At 40.9% G+C, this 19,284-nt stretch overlaps 2 protein-coding genes across 6 annotated transcripts in view; both read left to right on the top strand.

The window, feature by feature from the left end:
• Positions 1-19,284, top strand: part of LOC123504632 (paxillin-like) — a 93,763-nt gene that overhangs the window by 2,585 nt on the left and 71,894 nt on the right. The window contains exons 1-2 of one of the 4 annotated variants that reach the window (XM_045255336.1): positions 229-323; positions 18,613-18,775. The exons of 1 other annotated variant lie outside the window; for it this stretch is intronic. In XM_045255336.1, the coding sequence (XP_045111271.1) occupies positions 18,691-18,775 (85 nt within the window). In that variant the 5' untranslated portion in view covers positions 229-323; positions 18,613-18,690. Of the gene's footprint in view, positions 1-228; positions 324-18,476; positions 18,776-19,284 lie in introns of those variants that run through there. 2 more of the 4 variants (XM_045255335.1, XM_045255334.1) reach the window with 2 other exon arrangements.
• Positions 294-19,284, top strand: part of LOC123504634 — a 26,535-nt gene continuing 7,544 nt past the window's right edge. The window contains exon 1 of one of the 2 annotated variants that reach the window (XM_045255346.1): positions 294-312. The gene's annotated coding sequence lies outside the window, so the exon portion shown is untranslated. Of the gene's footprint in view, positions 313-16,849; positions 16,880-19,284 lie in introns of those variants that run through there. The other variant, XM_045255347.1, reaches the window with a different exon arrangement.

Genomic DNA, 19,284 nt, shown 5'->3' with positions numbered 1-19,284 from the left:
ACCGTGAATGGTAGTGGAATGTAGTGGTAGTAGTGGTGCTGGGCTGAGTAGGTGATGAAGGGTGGTGCTTGTGGTGTGCAGGAAGGGCGGTGTTATTAAGAAGTGAATGGGTCGGAAGGCAAGATAAGTAGGTAGGTAGGTAGTGGAGGGGGGTGGAGCTGGAATGGTGGTGGTGAGGCGATAGGGAAGGCTGGTGGGAGGAGGTGTGGTAGTGGGAGGTTGGATGGTGGTGGTGGTGGATGTGGAGGAGGAGTCTCAGTCGGGGTTGTGGTGGGACAGGGAGAACATCGGCACACCGCCAGTCATCGGATAGTGAGCTGATGGTGAACCTCACTCACTTTTGGTGGTGGTGTGATAGTGTTGGTGACAGTAATGTTGTGGTGACAGCCTGATGTCTACAGTGACCTGTTGACGTCTTGTCACGATGTAGTTACGTGATGGTTAAAGTGAAATAGTCGAGTGATAGCGGGCGCTTTGCGAATGGTGAGGCTGATAACTCCGTGTAGTGGACGTCGAATGACAGTGGTAACGTGACACTGACAGCGAAAAATGAGTGAGGAGTGCCATGCCCTATCCATCGTGCAGTGGTCAGCGTAAATGAAAAGAAAATAACCGTAGTGGTGAAAGTGCGAACTCAGTCCACGAAAAAAAGTGTATATAACTTCAGTGTGTGTGTGTGTGTGTGTGTGTGTATATATATATATATATATATATATATATATATATATATATATATATATATATATATATATATATATATATATATATATATATATATATACACACACACACACACGCATTATACAACATAAAACGGAACTTTAAACGTTTCTGCTTTACCATCGGATCTTTGCCAACAGAGAAATTACTCATTCTTTGAGAGAGAGAGAGAGAGAGAGAGAGAGAGAGAGAGAGAGAGAGAGAGAGCTCAGTTGGTGCAAACATGAGGGCGGTGAGGTGGAATAGGATGACAGGTAAGAGAGGGAGGAAGGAAAGGATTTGGGATCTGTGTTGACAGTTCTTTTCCGCCTTCCCCGCCTCCTCCCCTTCCTCTCCATTCCTTTCCACTCACCAACATCTTTCGTTTCCTCCGTGACCCTCCTAAAATATTTAGGCGAGAGTAAACACGGAAATGGGCTGGGGGTGGAGACTGTCATCCTGCGATGCCAAGACCGGTGGAGGTGGAGAGTGGGGTGTGTAGTGTTGCTGTAGCACTGTGTGGTGCTACGTACACTGATTTGGTTCTGAGAGAGAGAGAGAGAGAGAGAGAGAGAGAATCATACCGTATGATTTTGCACACAAAAACAATATGCTCGTCACCAGTACTTGAATAAACAAATTTATTCATAAGAATATAAGAAAATGAGGGAAGCTGCAAGAGACCATCATATATCATTGCATTATTATTATTGTTATTATTATTACTAAAATTATTATTATTATTATTATTATTATTATTATTATTATTATTATTATTATTATTATTATTATTATAATACTATTTTCAATCATTCACCCCTTTCTCTGATAAACTGCGGAACTCCCTGCATACTTTTGTATTTCCACCTCCCTACAACCTGAACTCATTTAAGAGCGAGATTTCAAGACATCCTATTCTTTTAGCTAACTCTTTTGAACCTATTTGGAGAACTGCACCTCAGTGCACGGGCCTTTGTTTTCCCTTTTTTCTTCTAATCGAGAATTTTGTTACCCTTTGGCCTGTTCCTCTCCTACTTTAGAAAAAATAAATAAAATACGTATGTGGTTATGAGTGTGTGTGAGGGTGGAGGGGCAGCGGGGATGGGTGGGTGGTATCCCCAAGAGTTCCCTTGAACGATCATTGTACCGAACGGCACTCGCACATATGTCACATTGTAAATACACTATTATACTGTGCACCTTGCTGTTGTCATTCACAGCTCAAGTTTTAGTTTTGCACCACATACGAAGGTTAATCCGTGTCTTCTTTTTCTCATGTGTATTCTTATTTTTTTCTTGTGTGTGTGTGTGTGTGTGTGTGTGTGTGTGTGTGTGTGTGTGTGTGTGTGTGTGTGTGTGTGTTATCCAACGTCTGAGGAGTAGGCAAGTGGTGCAGGTGCGATATTCGCAGGTAGTTGAGGCAGTGGTGCGAGGGCGACTAGCCATGGATGCCGTAGTTGTATCGCTGCTAAATGCACATAACATGCTTTGATTTTAATGTTTTCATTAATATATGTTTTGATTATCTCACTGTGAACGTCAACATTGTTCTGCAGTTGATAGGCTCCTGTTCATCGTTTACAAAGATTGATGAAATATCAAGAAATCTTACTTTTGTTTGTAGGTTTTGTTAAGAACCATATCCCCCTAAAAAATTTATGTATAACGCATATTATGTTCTCTAAAGAAATTAAATTATTTTGATCTTCGTTAATGACAGGTGCATAGTAATCTTACCAGCAATAACAAGGGAGGTGAGACAGTCATCAAGGTGAAATACTGAAGTGTAGCTATTATTTACTATCGTATATACTGTATACAGAATGCAGAGAAAATAGAGAAATTGTGGAAAACAAGAAAATAACACACACACACACACACACACACACACACACACACACACACACACACACACACACACACACACACACACACACACGCTTACGAATCAAAGGAAACAGAGACGAAGAAGGATACAGGGGTAACATTGCAAATTTATACCCCGAAATATTATCTGATCTGATCTATTACGTCAACTGACCAAGTGAATATGAGAAAGGCAATTAATTCGACACATAACAAAGATGAGGCGGTCAGATCTGATAGGAGTGATGGTTACTATCATCATCATCATCATCATCATGTATATATCTAATTACAAGTATGGGCAGAAGGAATGACTGTAATGTTTTGTGGTGCTTTTTTTTTCCTATTTGATTGTATTATTTCCATTTTATATCAAAGTGGTGTTTTAGATTATCACGGTATCATGTTCACCTCCTGTGTGATATGTGACGCCGCATGGCAAATGGCTGTCTGACTTAGGGATTCTTGCTTGCGTGTTATCACAGCAGAGCGTCGTTTGTTTTTAATCCGCTCCAAGTTTGTATACACTGGCAGCCTTGTTTCCCCACCTGCCGGCCCTCTTACCTGGCGCCCTCAGCTGTGATTAACATTTTTTTTTTTGTAATATATGTTGTTTTAAGATAAGTAATTGGCAGTCTTCAGGATCACTGGTGGTATGTGTTGTTTTTTTCCTCTCGGTGTGTGTGCTAGTGTGACAGTATTGTATCAGTACCAGCGTGTCTGCAGCGGCGGTTTGGGCAGCTGGCATTGCGGGAGTTGCCAAGTTTGGATGATGCCTTTAATAATTGTGATTCATTGTTGTTCACTTGACGAGACACGGAACCGTTGCCGTGAATTTATGTTGGCTACCGGCATTCACAAACGTCCGTAGTTGTGGCTGTAATTTGATCTCTGGAAGCGTTGACGTATGATCCGTGTGGTATGGTATGTGGGGAAAGTAGAGTGAATATGCTAAGCTGGAACTACTTTTTTTTTCGTTAAGGTCTGTTTTGAGGTAACTTCTCCACAAGAGGTTAGAGATGTAAAGGCTTAAAGGCTTAGATATCTATTCTCTCCGGATATTGATATTTAGCTAATTTTATATCTGACATAGTTATGAAAAGTGTTCTTGATTTCTTGTATTAAGTGTGCCCCGTAAAGTGGTTTATGTGGCTCTTTGGGATTTTTTTTATATGTATAGTATAGTTCACATATATCCCATATTTGAAATTTACATTACGATGTTACTTTGAATTGTTATGTATAGAAGTGTCCAACAAAAAATTACCAGACTTGAAGAAATAGAAAAGTGCAACGCAATAAATGTTTTATTTACTTATTTATTTTTTGCTGTCAAACTCACCTATAATACATTTGCGTTATTTAGATATATAGAAAACTCGTGTCATAGAATTTTGGTGAATGTGATGTTTTGCGATTTATTTACTTTAACCTCTTGAGGACCATGACGATTCTCCATATTCATTTTATTTATCATTTGGTGATTTTTTACAGCTTCAAAAACTTATGTAAGGATTCAAATAGCAAAGACTTTAGACATCAATCTTCTGACCTCCATAGACCCTTCCTAACGTCAATAAAATCGTCTAATCACACCCAAAACTCAAGGTAAAATTGCGTTCCAGTACTGAAGAGGTTAAAATGATGAAATTGGAACTTGCCACTATTTTCCTTTTATCACGTATATGTATGCATCTCTCTCTCTCTCTCTCTCTCTCTCTCTCTCTCTCTCTCTCTCTCTCTCTCTCTCTCTCTCTCTCTCTCTCTCTCTCTCTCTCTCTCTCTCTCTCTCTCTCTCTCTCTCTCTCTCTCTCTCTCTCTCTCTCTCTCTCTCTCTCCACTTATAGTCGTATACACACTAAAAGAAAAAAATATTAGACATATCCCAGCATCTAAGAATTGTCCATTTAGTCATGAAAGATACACGAGGAGGCGGAACTTGGAGCCCAAGGTTTTTCTGTACAATGACCAAGATGTTCAAGTCACTTCAGACTCCTTTCTTACAGATATGAGCATGGACTTAAAATAATGATTTGAAGAGACGAATTAATTAATTAGTTTAACTATAAGTGCCTCAACAGAATCATATAGGTATCTCTGTTTGAGCAAGTATTTGGTAAGGCTGGACTGAGGCCTGTCACCTACACAGTCCGTCAGTGCTAAATCATGCAATGCGGACGTATGAAACGTTACCGACAAACTGACCCTACTCATCGGCTTGTCTCGGCAAGGGACAATCCGGCAGGGCAGAGGTCAAAGGTTATTACCGTACCCCAGCTCTTGGCAAAGACACAGTGATGTATACTGTCGAATATTACTTGTAATATTTGGTATGGGAAAGAGGCGTTCATGGAGTCTTGCCTGTGTTACCCCATGGAATGGTATCGTAGACTGCGTACGAGGTGACGCGCTTCTTGTTGTGTTTCGTTGGTCGTGGGGATCAAATGATATGTAGGATGATGTTTAAGTAGTGCGTTTGAATCACACACGTATATATATATATATATATATATATATATATATATATATATATATATATATATATATATATATATATATATGACTTTAAATAACATAAATCGTAATGTTAATAGGAGAGTTTTTGCTGAATAACTAACTTTACTAAAAACTGCTGAGACATCGGTGCATAGTGGTTTAAGCTTATTAGCAGTAGAATCACAAGAGCGCGCCAGTGGTTGGCACTTGCATCAATCCCGCTGAGCAGTTCTTAGATAATAATACGTCTTCCTGCCTCTGTTCTTTCTTTGTAAACGTTTGTAGCTCAGCAATATTGCTGTTGTTTTGTTTATATTTGGTATTCTTTTATTATTTTTTTTCTATTTCCATCGAATCACAGCACCTCAGAGAAGCTGAGACACCCACGTGGTGAAAGTAGTAATGTCTGCAGCAGTTTCACAATTGTAAATCGGAATCTTGATTTTGCCTTCACTCAGTGTGCAGTGCAGTAAAGACTGGTCTCAAGGTGTGGGGGAGGGAGTCAACTCTAAGATAATGCATAATTGGTTTATCATTATTATTATTATTATCATTATTATTATTTTTATTATTATTATTTCTATTTATTATTGTTATTATTATTATTTCTATTATTATTATTATTATTATTATTATTATTATTATTATTATTATTATCATTATTATCATCATCATCATCATCATCATCATCATCATCATCATCATCAAGACCTTGAGCATTACATCACCACCACCACCACTGTCATCCGCTGCAGCAACAGTGAATAATTCCTTTACTTACACGGTATCAGTATTGAGAGAGAGAGAGAGAGAGAGAGAGAGAGAGAGAGAGAGAGAGAGAGAGAGTTAAAGCAGGAGCGTGTATGTAACCAAGGTCATTTTACTAAACCTCTCTGAGCACTCCCTGGTGCGTTCACCCCTCCTTATACTCAGAGAGAGAGAGAGAGAGAGAGAGAGAGAGAGAGTGAGAGTTTTATTTCGCGAATCCATATTAATTCATTTTCGCTTTAGTTATAATTATTTTGTTCTATCTATATATATTAGAACTACTTTTCAGCGTTACGTTCTGTTTTTATCTTCTTTTACCTAATTATTTTCTTCCTTCTTTATACCTTATTCCATTTCTTTTATTTTATTTATTTATTTATTTATTTTTTTTTTTTTTTTGTCTAATAGTTTCCTTCCCGTCTTTCCTTTCCCCTTTCTCCTTTCCTTTCGTTCACCTCCCCTTGCATTCGTGTTTCTCTCCCTCCATCATCCCTGTCTGCTTCCATTACCATGATGTATTGCAGAGGCGTATATGGGTGAGGCAGTTTGTTATTTCTCTCCCTTCTTCCTTCCCTCTTACCGTCTGCCTTCCCTCCATACTTTATATTCTTTTAGCCTGCCTTCCTTCTACCAGTAACACACACACACACACACACACACACACACACACACACACACACACACACACACACACACACACACACACACACACACACACACACACACACACACACACACACACACACACACACACACTCTCACTCTCTCTCTCTCTCTCTCTCTCTCTCTCTCTCTCTCTCTCTCTCTCTCTCTCTCTCTCTCTCTCTCTCTCTCTCTCTCTCTCTCTCTCTCTCTCCCCCGAGGCAATATAGTAGCGCAAGGAAGAAGAGACTGAGGAGGAAGAAAAGGAGGAGTGTTTGTGATGGGATCGTGTAATGAAGCTCAAGTGAGACAGATCCCTTTATGGAATGCAAGAGAGAATAAGCACACACATGAGTGCCTATATAGAAACGAGAAAGAGAGAGACGAGTGGGTGGGTGGGTGGCAGAAGTAATGGTGAGCAAACAAGCATACTTACTCGCACATACAAACAGGCAAAGCGATGGGTGTGGAGATGGTATAAAGATAATAAATATGATCGATTGAAAAATATAGGAGTGTAGCGTTGAGCCACACTCCTACAGTAGGTGAAGATTGCAAAACGAGACAGTACGTACAAGAGGAGACAGCTGTGCAAGGCCAGTGAAGGAGGAAGGAAACGAGGTATACCCGTATGTACCTACAATGAGGGAAGAAGCGAGTCACGGCTATTTCGGAACGCACTGTCACCTGACGGCTTTACTCAGAAGCATAAAAAAGAACAGGTGTCGAGGGGAGGTGCCAGAGGGAGAAGGAGGGAGGGAGGGAGGGTGTCACGTGTCGAGGAGACGTCATGGTGGGGCGGGCGAAGCAGGCGCGTGTCGTCTGAAACTGGTATTGCAGTTCTCCAGAAATGGTCGTGGTGTGTCGGTATCGAGTATTGCATATTGTTCGATCTCTTTTCTCACTAATTTGTAGGTTAATTATTACGGTTGTGCATTGTGAATGCTGTTTTACCTTTTTTTTCTATTGGATTTTTGTTTAGTTTTAGAAAAATAGCTGATGGAGTTTAGGGCTCAAACTCAAGAAAAGTAGTAGCCAAACTGCAATATTGTCTGCAACATCTTACACACAACGAACATGACCACCGTTAAAATTAACATAGAACCACCACCAGTCAACACAGCGGCAGCGGCAGCCAGCAACACTTTGGGCGCGCGGCAGAACTCATTCACCCTGAAAACAACCACAACAACCACGCCCACCCTTAATGTACACACTCACACCGTTAGGGAAACCTGCAACACACATGAAAACATAGTAAACAACTTACCCGCGGGAGCGCAACAGGTGTGTATGGATGTGGGGGCGTAATCCACAGGTGAGACAAACACGTGGTGGTGGCAGGTGTCAAGGCAAGTGGCAACAGGTGTGTAGGCCAGAGAAGGGAGAAAGTGGTCATACCGTGAGGTGCCTTGACACTTGCCTACTGCTGCTGCTGCTGCTGTTCCTGCTGTGCCCTCCGCTCTGGGTCATTGCTCTAGTGTAGTGTGTGTGGTGGTGGCGAGGGAGGAATGCTTAATTCGTATTTAGATGGGGAAATTACGAAATTCATCTGTTTAATCTAATGTTCATTGTATCGTTTAGTTTCTCCATTCATTCACTATTTTTTTTATATTTTACTTGAGTACTTGTTTGAAATATTATTTTTGTAACCCATTTTTCACTTCCTGATACATGCTTAGAAATATAATGGCAATGTTTAAATAAATGATTTGATGAAATTAAGCTCATTTCAATTGTTAATGTTCTATTTACTTGTCTTTATTTTTTTTTATATTGTAATGATCTTGTAGTCGTAAAAGTTTCTCACACACACACACACACACACACACACACACACACACACACACACACACACACACACACACACACACACACACACTTATCTATGTTCCCGGGCTCCACTATCCAGTTGTTGTGAAGGTATATGGGATACACTGTGTAATGTAACCTGTGTGTGTGTGTGTGTGTGTGTGTGTGTGTGTGTGTGTGTGTGTGTGTGTGTGTGTGTGTGTGTGTGTGTGTGTGTAATTCACCTCACCTCGGTCGTCGTCTGCTGGTCACCCAACCAGTCTTCCCCATTACGGAGCGAGCTCAGACCTCATAGACCGATCTTCGGGTAGGACTGAGACCACAACACACTCCACACACCGGAAAAGCGAGGCCACAACCCCTCGAGTTACATCCCGTACCTATTTACTGCTAGGTGAACAGGGGCTACACATTAAGAGGCTTGCCCATTTGCCTCGCCGCGCCGGGATTCGAACCCGGGCCTCTCGATTGTGAGTCGTGTGTGTGTGTGTGTGTGTGTGTGTGTGTGTGTGTGTGTGTGTGTGTGTGTGTGTGTGTGTGTGTGTGTGAACGCGAGCTCCCGCGTAGCACCCATCAGTCTTAGTACTTGTAGCAACAGTGTCCAGGTATACTGTTAAGGACAGGATTGAATGCGCTGGCCTGTCTCTAACTGAATTGCTGCTCCCATGATGTACATGTGGCTGAACAGTGAGTGGCCGTGTATAGCCTTGCCCCTCATCACACGGTGGGTGAGCGTGGGTTGCGCTGATGGTGTTCTCCCGGCTCTCATCTTGAACTGCCTGGCACCGGCACCTTCTTGCTCAACTGCCAAGTGTGCCCGTAACTTAGTCTCATTTTGGCTTCAACAGCATGACTGTTTCGTTCCCTTGAGGGTCGTCACCTCCTGCTGGCGTTCATGGCGTCTCTTGAGTTGTGCAGATCTCGTCGCTGCTTGTCTTTGCTTCATTGTCATTCTAATGAAAAGATAATTAACAAAAGAGAGAAAAGACTTCAGGGCATTGGCGGTAACTCAAAACTCACAAACATGGTCAGTTCTTAACCTTGTATTCCATGTTGGATGTGTAGCTAATTTTGAGTGGCCGTTCTAGCTTCAGATGTGATTTTTATATCCTTGCGAAAATTGTGCAAAATATTGTAAAATTTATCCGATGGATATAGATTTTCGATGTAATAAACTATATGTGGTTTTAGACGACGTGAATCCTGAATGGGTTTGCTTCACTTGGGAATTAAACGCCTCAAAGGCAGCTTGTAGGTGCAATGATGTAAGACATGACAAAGAAAAATTATATATATATATATATATATATATATATATATATATATATATATATATATATATATATATATATATATATATATTGTGTTGGTGTCCATTGCTTAAGACTGTAGGACTGTTTTTAAAGGTGATGTTGGGGAAACACAAGCAGTAATCCATGGGTCACAAATACGTTTTGGTTATAGTGTATGAACCTATTTTATATTTAATTTTATTTTGTAAGAGTGGTGGTGAGCGCCTATACATTAATTTGCTCAATCAGTCAGGTGATGGTACGGGATCTGACGTGATCTTGTGTGTGGTCATGTGTTGTGTAGTGTACCGAATCGGAATGACTATACAGGAACACGAGTCTATTGCATGTGACAACAACGATAAAATAGAGGTCGATTTCGGATTTTCATCATATTTCGCCTCGTCTCAGCTGGTAGTCTTGTGGATTCTTGAAAGGACTTCCCGAGAGAGAGAGAGAGAGAGAGAGATTAATGAACCATTGAACACTCGACCTGTCATGGGCACTATACATGAAGGATAGTATACTGGGATTAATCAGGCGAAACAATAACTGACAGCCTCCGGTGATCCCAGTGGTGTGTGTCAAGGTGGACGAGTGGTGAGAAGCAGCAGAGACAGCTAATTCCCAACCTCCCTGATGGCGCGGCCTTAATTACCTATGTCATAAGCACCCTTGTAATTGGTTGTGAGTTAGGCTCGAACAACAATGACTGTCTATGCTGTAGTTCCCTCACAAGCACTTTCTTTCTTTCTTTCTTTTTTCCTATCTTTATTACCTATGTGAGTGTGGAAAGAGAGAGAGAGAGAGAGAGAGATGGTGGGTGGGTGGGTGGACGAGTAGGTGTCATCTATAGTGTGGGTGACGTGGGCCTTCGTGTTGAGACAGAATCTGAGGGGAGTTCTACGCTTTCTGTACTTTACTTACATTATTTTACGTTGTCTGAAACAAAACCTGAGAATGTTGGTGTTCCTTTTCGATATTTTATTTGTTCACACACACACACACACACACACACACACACACACACACACACACACACACACACACACACACACACACACACACACACACACACACTCTCTCTCTCTCTCTCTCTCTCTCTCTCTCTCTCTCTCTCTCTCTCTCTCTCTCTCTCTCTCTCTCTCTCTCTCTCTCTCTCTCTCTCTCTCTCTCTCTCTCTCTCTCTCTCTCGTGTGTGTGTGTGTGTGTGTGTTAGATAGATAGTGCTTGAAAGTCGTTAAAGGAAACACTAACTTTGCAGCGGTCGTGGGACTTAGAGATTAAATAGTGACATTCAGGCTGAGGCTGCTGTTATTGTTACCTGGATGAGGACACACGCCACTTAGTATCATACAATTCTTTTTATCTTAGAATTTTTTTTCCCCTGGAGCGTCATTTAATTCGTTTCCCGGTATAAATGGTTTAATAGTACGTAGATTGGATGAATTAATGTGGCACCCAAAGCTTGTAACTGGAGGTAAGGTAAATATCATAGCAAGGTATCTGATTGGTTGTCGATCGCAGAACTTTCGAATGACAGAAAGTTTGTATGTTTTTATTTATTCATGCATTGATTTTCCTTCTTGATGTTGCGTAACTGAATATGAAATAGGATAAAGTTTATATATGAAATGATACCATGCGTTAAGTAAGTCATTACCAATTAAAAACAGAGGGAAAGTTTTTTTTTTTTCAAGAAGTCAGCACAGCACGTTCATCATGTCCTGAGCAGCTTGTGACATCAGAAAATGAGAACATGATAATTAAAAAGATTTATGATTCATTGCCTCATTCTTTATCCGCGCAGTTAAGTTCATGCTTTCGCAATGTTAGGAAGTGTTTTCTCTTTTTCCCAGCTCTGCCGTGAGGAAATGAGTGTTTCTTTTGGTTGCTGATTGTTTATTGTAGTGGTGAGTGAAGTCGTCCCCTCTCTCTCTCTCTCTCTCTCTCTCTCTCTCTCTCTCTCTCTCTCTCTCTCTCTCTCTCTCTAAGAGGCATCTGGAGTGTTTCTCAAGGTCTTCTCTGTAATTGCGTCTGCCTCCCAAATTTAGTTTATTGCTCTGTTCATACTTCCTCTTCTCCTGTTTCTCTCTGCTTCCCTCCCTCTATTCTTCTCTCCTTCCTGTCTAAATCACAGCTGCAGCAGGAACTCTTCGTTTTTTTTCGTCACACACAATACACAATGGCGCCGCATATTTTTTTTTAAGTGGGATGCCGCAGCCTCTCTGTTTACACTGTAGTGACGTCATTGGCTATGGTGGTTGCCTTGTGCCCTTGTCGCACGCACTGTTCCTTCAATCAGCTGCGAACTATAAGGCAATGTTTAATACCAAAGAAAAAAGTTAGATGCACGTGGTCATCTTACTGTTTGTCATGATGTGTGTATAGTGTGTGTGGCAGAGGCAGGTGCGTGTAAAGTTTTTGAAGTTGTCTGTTTTCTCAGGCAATCCGAAGAATGTTTATGAATACATGCTAGTATTGTGAGCCTCTATTGCTGCAGGAGTTTGTTGTATTTGAAAGACGTTCATTGTAAAGCTCTTTAGCTGTGAACCTTCATCAAATTGCTGTGTAACCTTGCCGCTCCATCGTTTTGTTCTTGATGGCAGGATATTGTGTGTGTGTGTGTGTGTGTGTGTGTGTGTGTGTGTGTGTGTGTGTGTGTGTGTGTGTGTGTGTGTAAAAGTGGTTATTGAGAGAGAGAGAGAGAGAGAGAGAGAGAGAGAGAGAGAGAGAGAGAGAGAGAGAGATATTCGATACCTCGCCTGATGACTGTTTATGAAAGTGAACCCGTTGGAGACATGCTGCCTTGCGACTGTTGACATAATAGGAAAGCTGGTTAAATAAGGGAGTCCTCAGTAGGCCACAGCAACACTCGTGATCCTCAACTTACTCTTGGGCTTCGTCAGTTGCTGTTGCTGTAGGAATATGAATAGCTACCGTCAATATCGCACTCAGTTTGACATGTTTTGGGAGGTCATATTGAAAGAGAATGGCGAAGTTAACTAGTGAGTGTTTTGCCTGCTTGACGCTGCCCCGTTAGGAGTCCATTTTGCTGGTATAGTTTATATCATACGTTGCTATACAGGTAGGCTACAGTGTATAGGGTAGGCCTGATGGTTTCATGTAGCTTCCCATATTTTCTAATGCTTTATTGTTATTATGTACATTTTATACTATAGGAAAGAGCTACCTGTGACTCCATTTGGTACTTTTATGGTATTCAACTTCCATAGCGTAAAGAGCTATAGAGGAACCATTACAACACTTGGTGCATTCTTTGATAGGAATATTGCGCATGTCATATTACTCAGTCACTCTTAATGACTGGTGATCCAGCACATAAGTAAAATATTGTTGTAAACTGTGAGAAATGGACACTTGTTTTGCTATTATTCAAAGCACCTGATCATGGATGGTGGAGTACGGTGAAAGTGAACGAATTAAAAAAAAAAGAAGTAAATGTTTACCTTGTTGCTCAGCCAATGACAACTAAGCTGGAGCTGCCAAAAAGCCTGCCTGCTATTTGTGCGTACACGGAAACGACAGAGAGAGAGAGAGAGAGAGAGAGAGAGAGAGAGAGAGAGAGAGATTGTACAATTTAAATTAATGTTTGCTTCCGACGACTGAATTTGTTTTTTCTTGTGTGTGTGTGTGTGTGTGTGTGTGTGTGTGTGTGTGTGTGTGTGTGTGTGTGTGTGTGTGTGTGTGTGAAAAACTCAAGAATTTATAGAGCACACACGGCGACTGAGTGCTCGTAAACACGCAATGCTTATGTTAAGATTTAGTTAAGATGTAGTTCCTGGCGTCGAGGGAGAGGCTGAACCAAATGAAGCTAGATAAGATTTTGTGAACTTGGCGCGTTAACGTTAGTAAAGGCGTGTGTGTGTGTGTGTGTGTGTGTGTGTGTGTGAGAGAGAGAGAGAGAGAGAGAGAGAGAGAGAGAGAGAGAGAGAGAGAGAGAGATTTTGAAAGTTTTAATGTAATTTCCTGCACATGATTGGTGTTGGTTACCGTTGTAAGGATGAAGGGATTGATGTTTCTAGGATGATGTTTTGCACGATGTTTGTTTTGTTATTTTGTTTGGTATCATGAAAGTTTAACACACACACACACACACACACACACACACACACACACACACACACACACACACACACACACACACACACACACACACACACCTGCTGCTCGCCACAGACAGGTAGATCTATTATTGGTGCGAAGTGTTTTTCCCTGGCTGTGAGCTGTTACTGTCTGCACTGGGTGAGGGGGTGGCATGTGTGACGTGTGACGGGTCTCAGCCTTGCGTGCACAGATCGGTCTCTATGAACCCTTTACGTCTTTCTTAGGGTGGGAGAAACAGTTGGTGTTCATGAGGTATCAAAACATTTCTCTTGGTTAAGGTTGTATAATGTTTGATTTTGGTCCGTTGTTCGCTATATAGTTATCGTCTTACTTTTGCTACTCGGTTAATCTGGAATTGTTTTGTTTTTTTTCACATAGGATTTATAGAACTTGGTTTTGCGAAGGATTTGAATGTTTACGTAAATCTTAACTCCTTCAATACTGGAACGTTTTTTTTTACCATGGGTTTTGGAAATTATTAGACAATTGTATCGACATCAGGAAGTGTCTATGGGGATCAGAAGATTAATAGCCAGAGTTTTCACTATTTTAATCGCCACATATATAAGTTTCTGCGGCTGTATAAAATCACCAAATGGTAAGCAGAATAAATATGACAACGCGTCATGGTACTGAAGGGGTTAACTGCGATTACAAAAAGACAGTATCAAACTAACTTAAATAATGTGTGTAATCTGTGAAACAAAGACCCCTTGCCTCCTAAACACCATTAACGTAAAAGTACTTACAATTTTTGAAGTCATATACTGAACAACTGTGAATTTTATTGATGGATTGATTGATTATTTGATTAGCCTATTTATTTATTTATTTTTGCAGTCTAGTTATTACAAGTCTTTCAATCGTGTATTTTCTTCTTTAAGTTATGCATGATGCAATATAAAAGTTCCGCTGAGATGCAGTATAGTCCTCTGCAAATCCTTGAGAGCTGCCCCTACACGCCTCGGAAGTTTTGTCGAAATTGTGTCTTATGAGTCGCTGTGATTGCTGTGTTGGGAGAGGTAATGCAGAGGAACACGTTATAAGATAAGATGCATGATATGTGTGAAGTGTACTACATGCTCTTATCTACTGTACATTCAAGGTCAATAAGATTCCAAAATATCCAGAGTGAACAAAATTAATCATACAAGAATTTTATTTATTTATTTCCTTTATATATTATCTATTTAATTGTTTGAGAACATCATACTGCTATCTTCTTCTTTGTGGATTGGTTACACACCCAGAAGTAAACTTAATGTGTATCGGCGCTCCCTTACCTTGATGGGAGACTAATAAGAGTACTGTACATCCGAAATTCACTGTGAGATTCTATTCGTACGAGGCATATATATATATATATATATATATATATATATATATATATATATATATATATATATATATATATATATATATATATATATATATATATATATATATATATATATCTGTGGTAGCGTGTCATGCTTTTATCGGGGTGTCACCTCTACTGCTGACCATGAACCATTCCACCTGTCATATGTAATTTTTCTATTTCTTCTATTTACTTTGTGCAAGCTTCACCAAATTCTTGTATCTATATATCAATACATATTTATCGTATATTAATCAACACTTAATGAAAATCACTGTATTAATTGTAATGAAGTTCATTATGGTATATAAACAATATACCAGCATACTGCTTCCTTCCTGATTGTTACTCAGTAAGGTACACTTTGTCGTGGCACTTGGTATTTGTAGTGGTGAATTTCTACATGTGGTGTTTATGTTCATTGACATCGATAAGATAAGACTCACAAGTCATTAGCACGAAAGAATAGGGAGGGATGGGGAAGAAAAGCACGCTGTCATGGTGAGTGTAAACAGATGTAAGGAAGTGAAGGCTTTGTGTGTGTGTGTGTGTGTGTGTGTGTGTGTGTGTGTGTGTGTGTGTTGGCAAGATGATTATAAGCCAAGCTATAGGACGGAACACATCGAACTAATTGGATCGAGGCAAAACAGGATGGGGAGCACTTCACTGTGACGGAAAAACAACTGTTTATTTCTAACTTTGGCGCCAGAAAGGGCGAGATCGTCAGGCTGTTTGGTTCAGGCTCAGACACATATTAGAAATAAATTATAATTTTGTATACCGTCTCGTAGATACCAATGATTATTCAGTAAGTACACACACACACACACACACACACACACACACACACACACACACACACACACACACACACACACACACACACACACGGCCCGGTAGCTCAGTGGTTAGAGCGCTGGCTTCACAAGCCAGAGGACCGGAGTTCGATTCCCCCGGCCGGGTGGAGATATTTGGGTGTGTCTCCTTTCACGTGTAGCCCCTGTTCACCTAGCAGTGAGTAGGTACGGAATGTAAATCGAGGAGTTGTGACCTTGTTGTCCCGGTGTGTGTGTGCCTGGTCTCAGGCCTATCCGAAGATCGGAAATAATGAACTCTGAGCTCGTTCCGTAGGGTAACATCTGGCTGTCTCGTCAGAGACTGCAGCAGATCAAACAGTGAATTACACACACACTCTCTCTCTCTCTCTCTCTCTCTCTCTCTCTCTCTCTCTCTCTCTCTCTCTCTCTCTCTCTCTCTCTCTCTCTCTCTCTCAGCTTTTATTATTTTTATTGAACATCAGTTGCCTAACTTGGCTCTTAGTACACTGAATCACTAACAACCTTAATGGATTGTTTCAGTCATACATCAGTAAAAAGTCATTCGCAGTCTGAATTATCCCACTTAAGTGTTAGGATCTGATGTTACTGATATTATTGGCCTTTATTTTTCTTTTTTTATAAATTACATTACGCACTTTGTACAACCGGTTATCTCGACATCTCCACTTACGTGTCCTTTAGCATCTGTTGTTATTTTGTTGACGGTTTAGGAGTTCCAGTCTTGTTTTTTTTTTTTTTTTTTTTTTTTTTTGTGTGTGTTTTTAATAGCCGTTTTGCAGTGTTGTTTCATGAAGTTTTCTGTGGGATTGAGGACTTCCTGTATTCATCTTTGCATGCCTTTTCACCAATTGATCCTTAGACTATTTGAAGTTGTGTGTGTGTGTGTGTGTGTGTGTGTGTGTGTGTGTGTGTGTGTGTGTGTGTGTGTGTGTGTGTGTGTGTGTGCACGAGAGAGAGAGAGAGAGAGAGAGAGAGAGGTGGGGAGGGGATGCTTAATGATGTTCCCAGCTCATGCAGCCTTATTTTTGTTGACTTCGTTACTGTATAATTTCAGTTGAGATAAACAACAAACTTTACAAATATCTTTTGCTTATTTTTCTTTGGTTAGAATAATATTGTTATATTCTTTAAAGAAAATTTATGTACTTTTCACTCGTTTATTTTAATAACATCTACTTTTCAAGGAAATATTTTACATTACATATTGTTTTCTATTCAGGCAGTCTGGGTAATGTTGATGTGGCGGGTTGTCGCCTCCTCGGGGCTATACACACATCATTACTGTACCCTCTCAGGAAATGTATCTCTTGCATTACTTTCACTTGCATTACGTAGGATTGTCTATCTAACAAAAATGTGTAAGATTAGATTGCACTGTCTGATTGCAGCGTCCACATGTACGCAGGTGTGGTGCGGGACGCGGAGTGGTCGCCACTTACCTATACCAGTCATCCCTGATAGGAACATCTGGGTCCCGTAAGAGTGTCTTCTGTTAATGTGTTCTTGCTCAGTCTGTAACTTGTTTCTTCATCGTTTTTGTACAAGAAAGTAATACTGCAGTATTTATTTGATACATGTATTTATGTTCCTTAGTATTTAATGCCGCTGTATTTGTCTGTAGTAACACACGTTGGAAACAAAAAATCTGGCACTGTACTTCTCCCAGTCTCAACTTGACTTACGCTACCCAGCTCTCTAGTATTCTTACGCTGGCAGAAGTAGACTAACATGATTCTAAAAGAAGTGACCAGTACAGCTAAAGCACTGGCACTAGTTGTAAATAGCACTGCCTTCTGTTTCCTTTCTGGGCCAAGAAACATACTCGTATCTAAGTGGCCAGCGTACCACTAACCAACTTCGCGGGCTTACACTGAGAGCTCAACTCGAAGGCTTGAAGGGCTTTCGTGATGTCAGGGTCGTGGACGTTGCCAGAGGTACGATATTAACTGTCAGATCACAAGTAGTGTAAGTGGATCAGAATCTCTTAACGCGTGTTCAAGAGCCTATCAAGTATTATTAAGTGACGCGGACCCGCCTCGAGTGTGTTTGAGGCCCCTCTGTTTGCGAAGTAATAAAGCGATGCCTATATCCTTCTATACCTAAAGTGCCATAGAAGGCAGAGAAGGATTCTGTGTGTAGCTCGGGGCAAGTCAGGAGTATAGTCTGTGCAGCAACATTACTTCCTTTGATTGATAATATGTTGATTAACATATCGTGTGTGTGTGTGTGTGTGTGTGTGTGTGTGTGTGTGTGTGTGTGTGTGTGAGAGAGAGAGAGAGAGAGAGAGAGAGAGGTGGTTGTGAACGCTCACCTGCTGCTCATGGGAACACATTGTGTGACAAATAGCCTAGTGATGCACAAACCACGCTGCAACCTAAGACATTCTGCGTTGGGATGAACGAAGTGCCGCTGGAGGATTGGATCGAGTATTCTTATTGAAATTTGGCGATATCGTAATGTAGTTATTGTAGTATACGGTTAACTTTGAGTGTGTATACATTGGAGCCCACTCTCGACGATACTTGATTTTCTTTTTCTAAAAGTTAATTCGTTTTTGCGATATGGTGTATACAGTGTTAATGTAAAAGCTTGCCTCCTAAGCATCACACGGCACTCTAAACGTTAAACGTGAAAGAGCTAGTTGTCACGATTGAACACTAGTATAGTGTGAAAAAAAAAGTGATAAGCGAATAGAAACGGCGTATTTCAGTATCTGCCGTTTTGACGCCAAACTCTGGGATAAGACCATTGAGGCATTCCTGGAGCCGCACAGGACTCCGCGGCCAGCATGGACAGGACGCAGTACGGAAAGCAGGCTTCGGACTCCTACAAGCCTTATGACCTGGCCTGCAAGAAGCGGCCCGCCCCTGGATGTGAGTACAGACGTATCTCAGGCGGGGATAGCTATGCCCGTCTTCCATTATAATTTAACGAAACGAGCGCGGTGACTTGTTGAAGGGGCTCTATTATATTGCATGCCTTACATGCTTACCTATCTTGCACTGTCTTATTGTTGTTTGCTTATTTCTGTTGTTGCTTTACTAACATCATGGTCTGGTCTGTCATGGTCACACTTAACGCAGCATTATTTTTTACATTTTAACCCTCACAATTTCAGGCCTTACATGTTCCACGTGCCGAGATACAAAGTACGTAAGTGTTGCGTTATGCCCACGAGAACGTGCATGTTGTAACACTTGACTGACAGTATAATGGTTAGAAAAGTGTCTGTTTTGCACTTTATCGACATGTATTGTCGAGGTTCCTTCGTTCATTAAGGCGATCGAATTGATATAGTTAACCATTGAAAGAGATGATAATGCATAGAGTAACCAAAGAAATCCAGCCTTTTCTAGGGCTGACTGTGAAATATCTAGCGCAC

Source organism: Portunus trituberculatus, chromosome 16 (genome assembly GCF_017591435.1).
Source record: "Portunus trituberculatus isolate SZX2019 chromosome 16, ASM1759143v1, whole genome shotgun sequence".
NCBI lineage: Eukaryota > Metazoa > Arthropoda > Malacostraca > Decapoda > Portunidae > Portunus > Portunus trituberculatus.
This window is presented reverse-complemented; position numbering and strand designations above follow the sequence as displayed.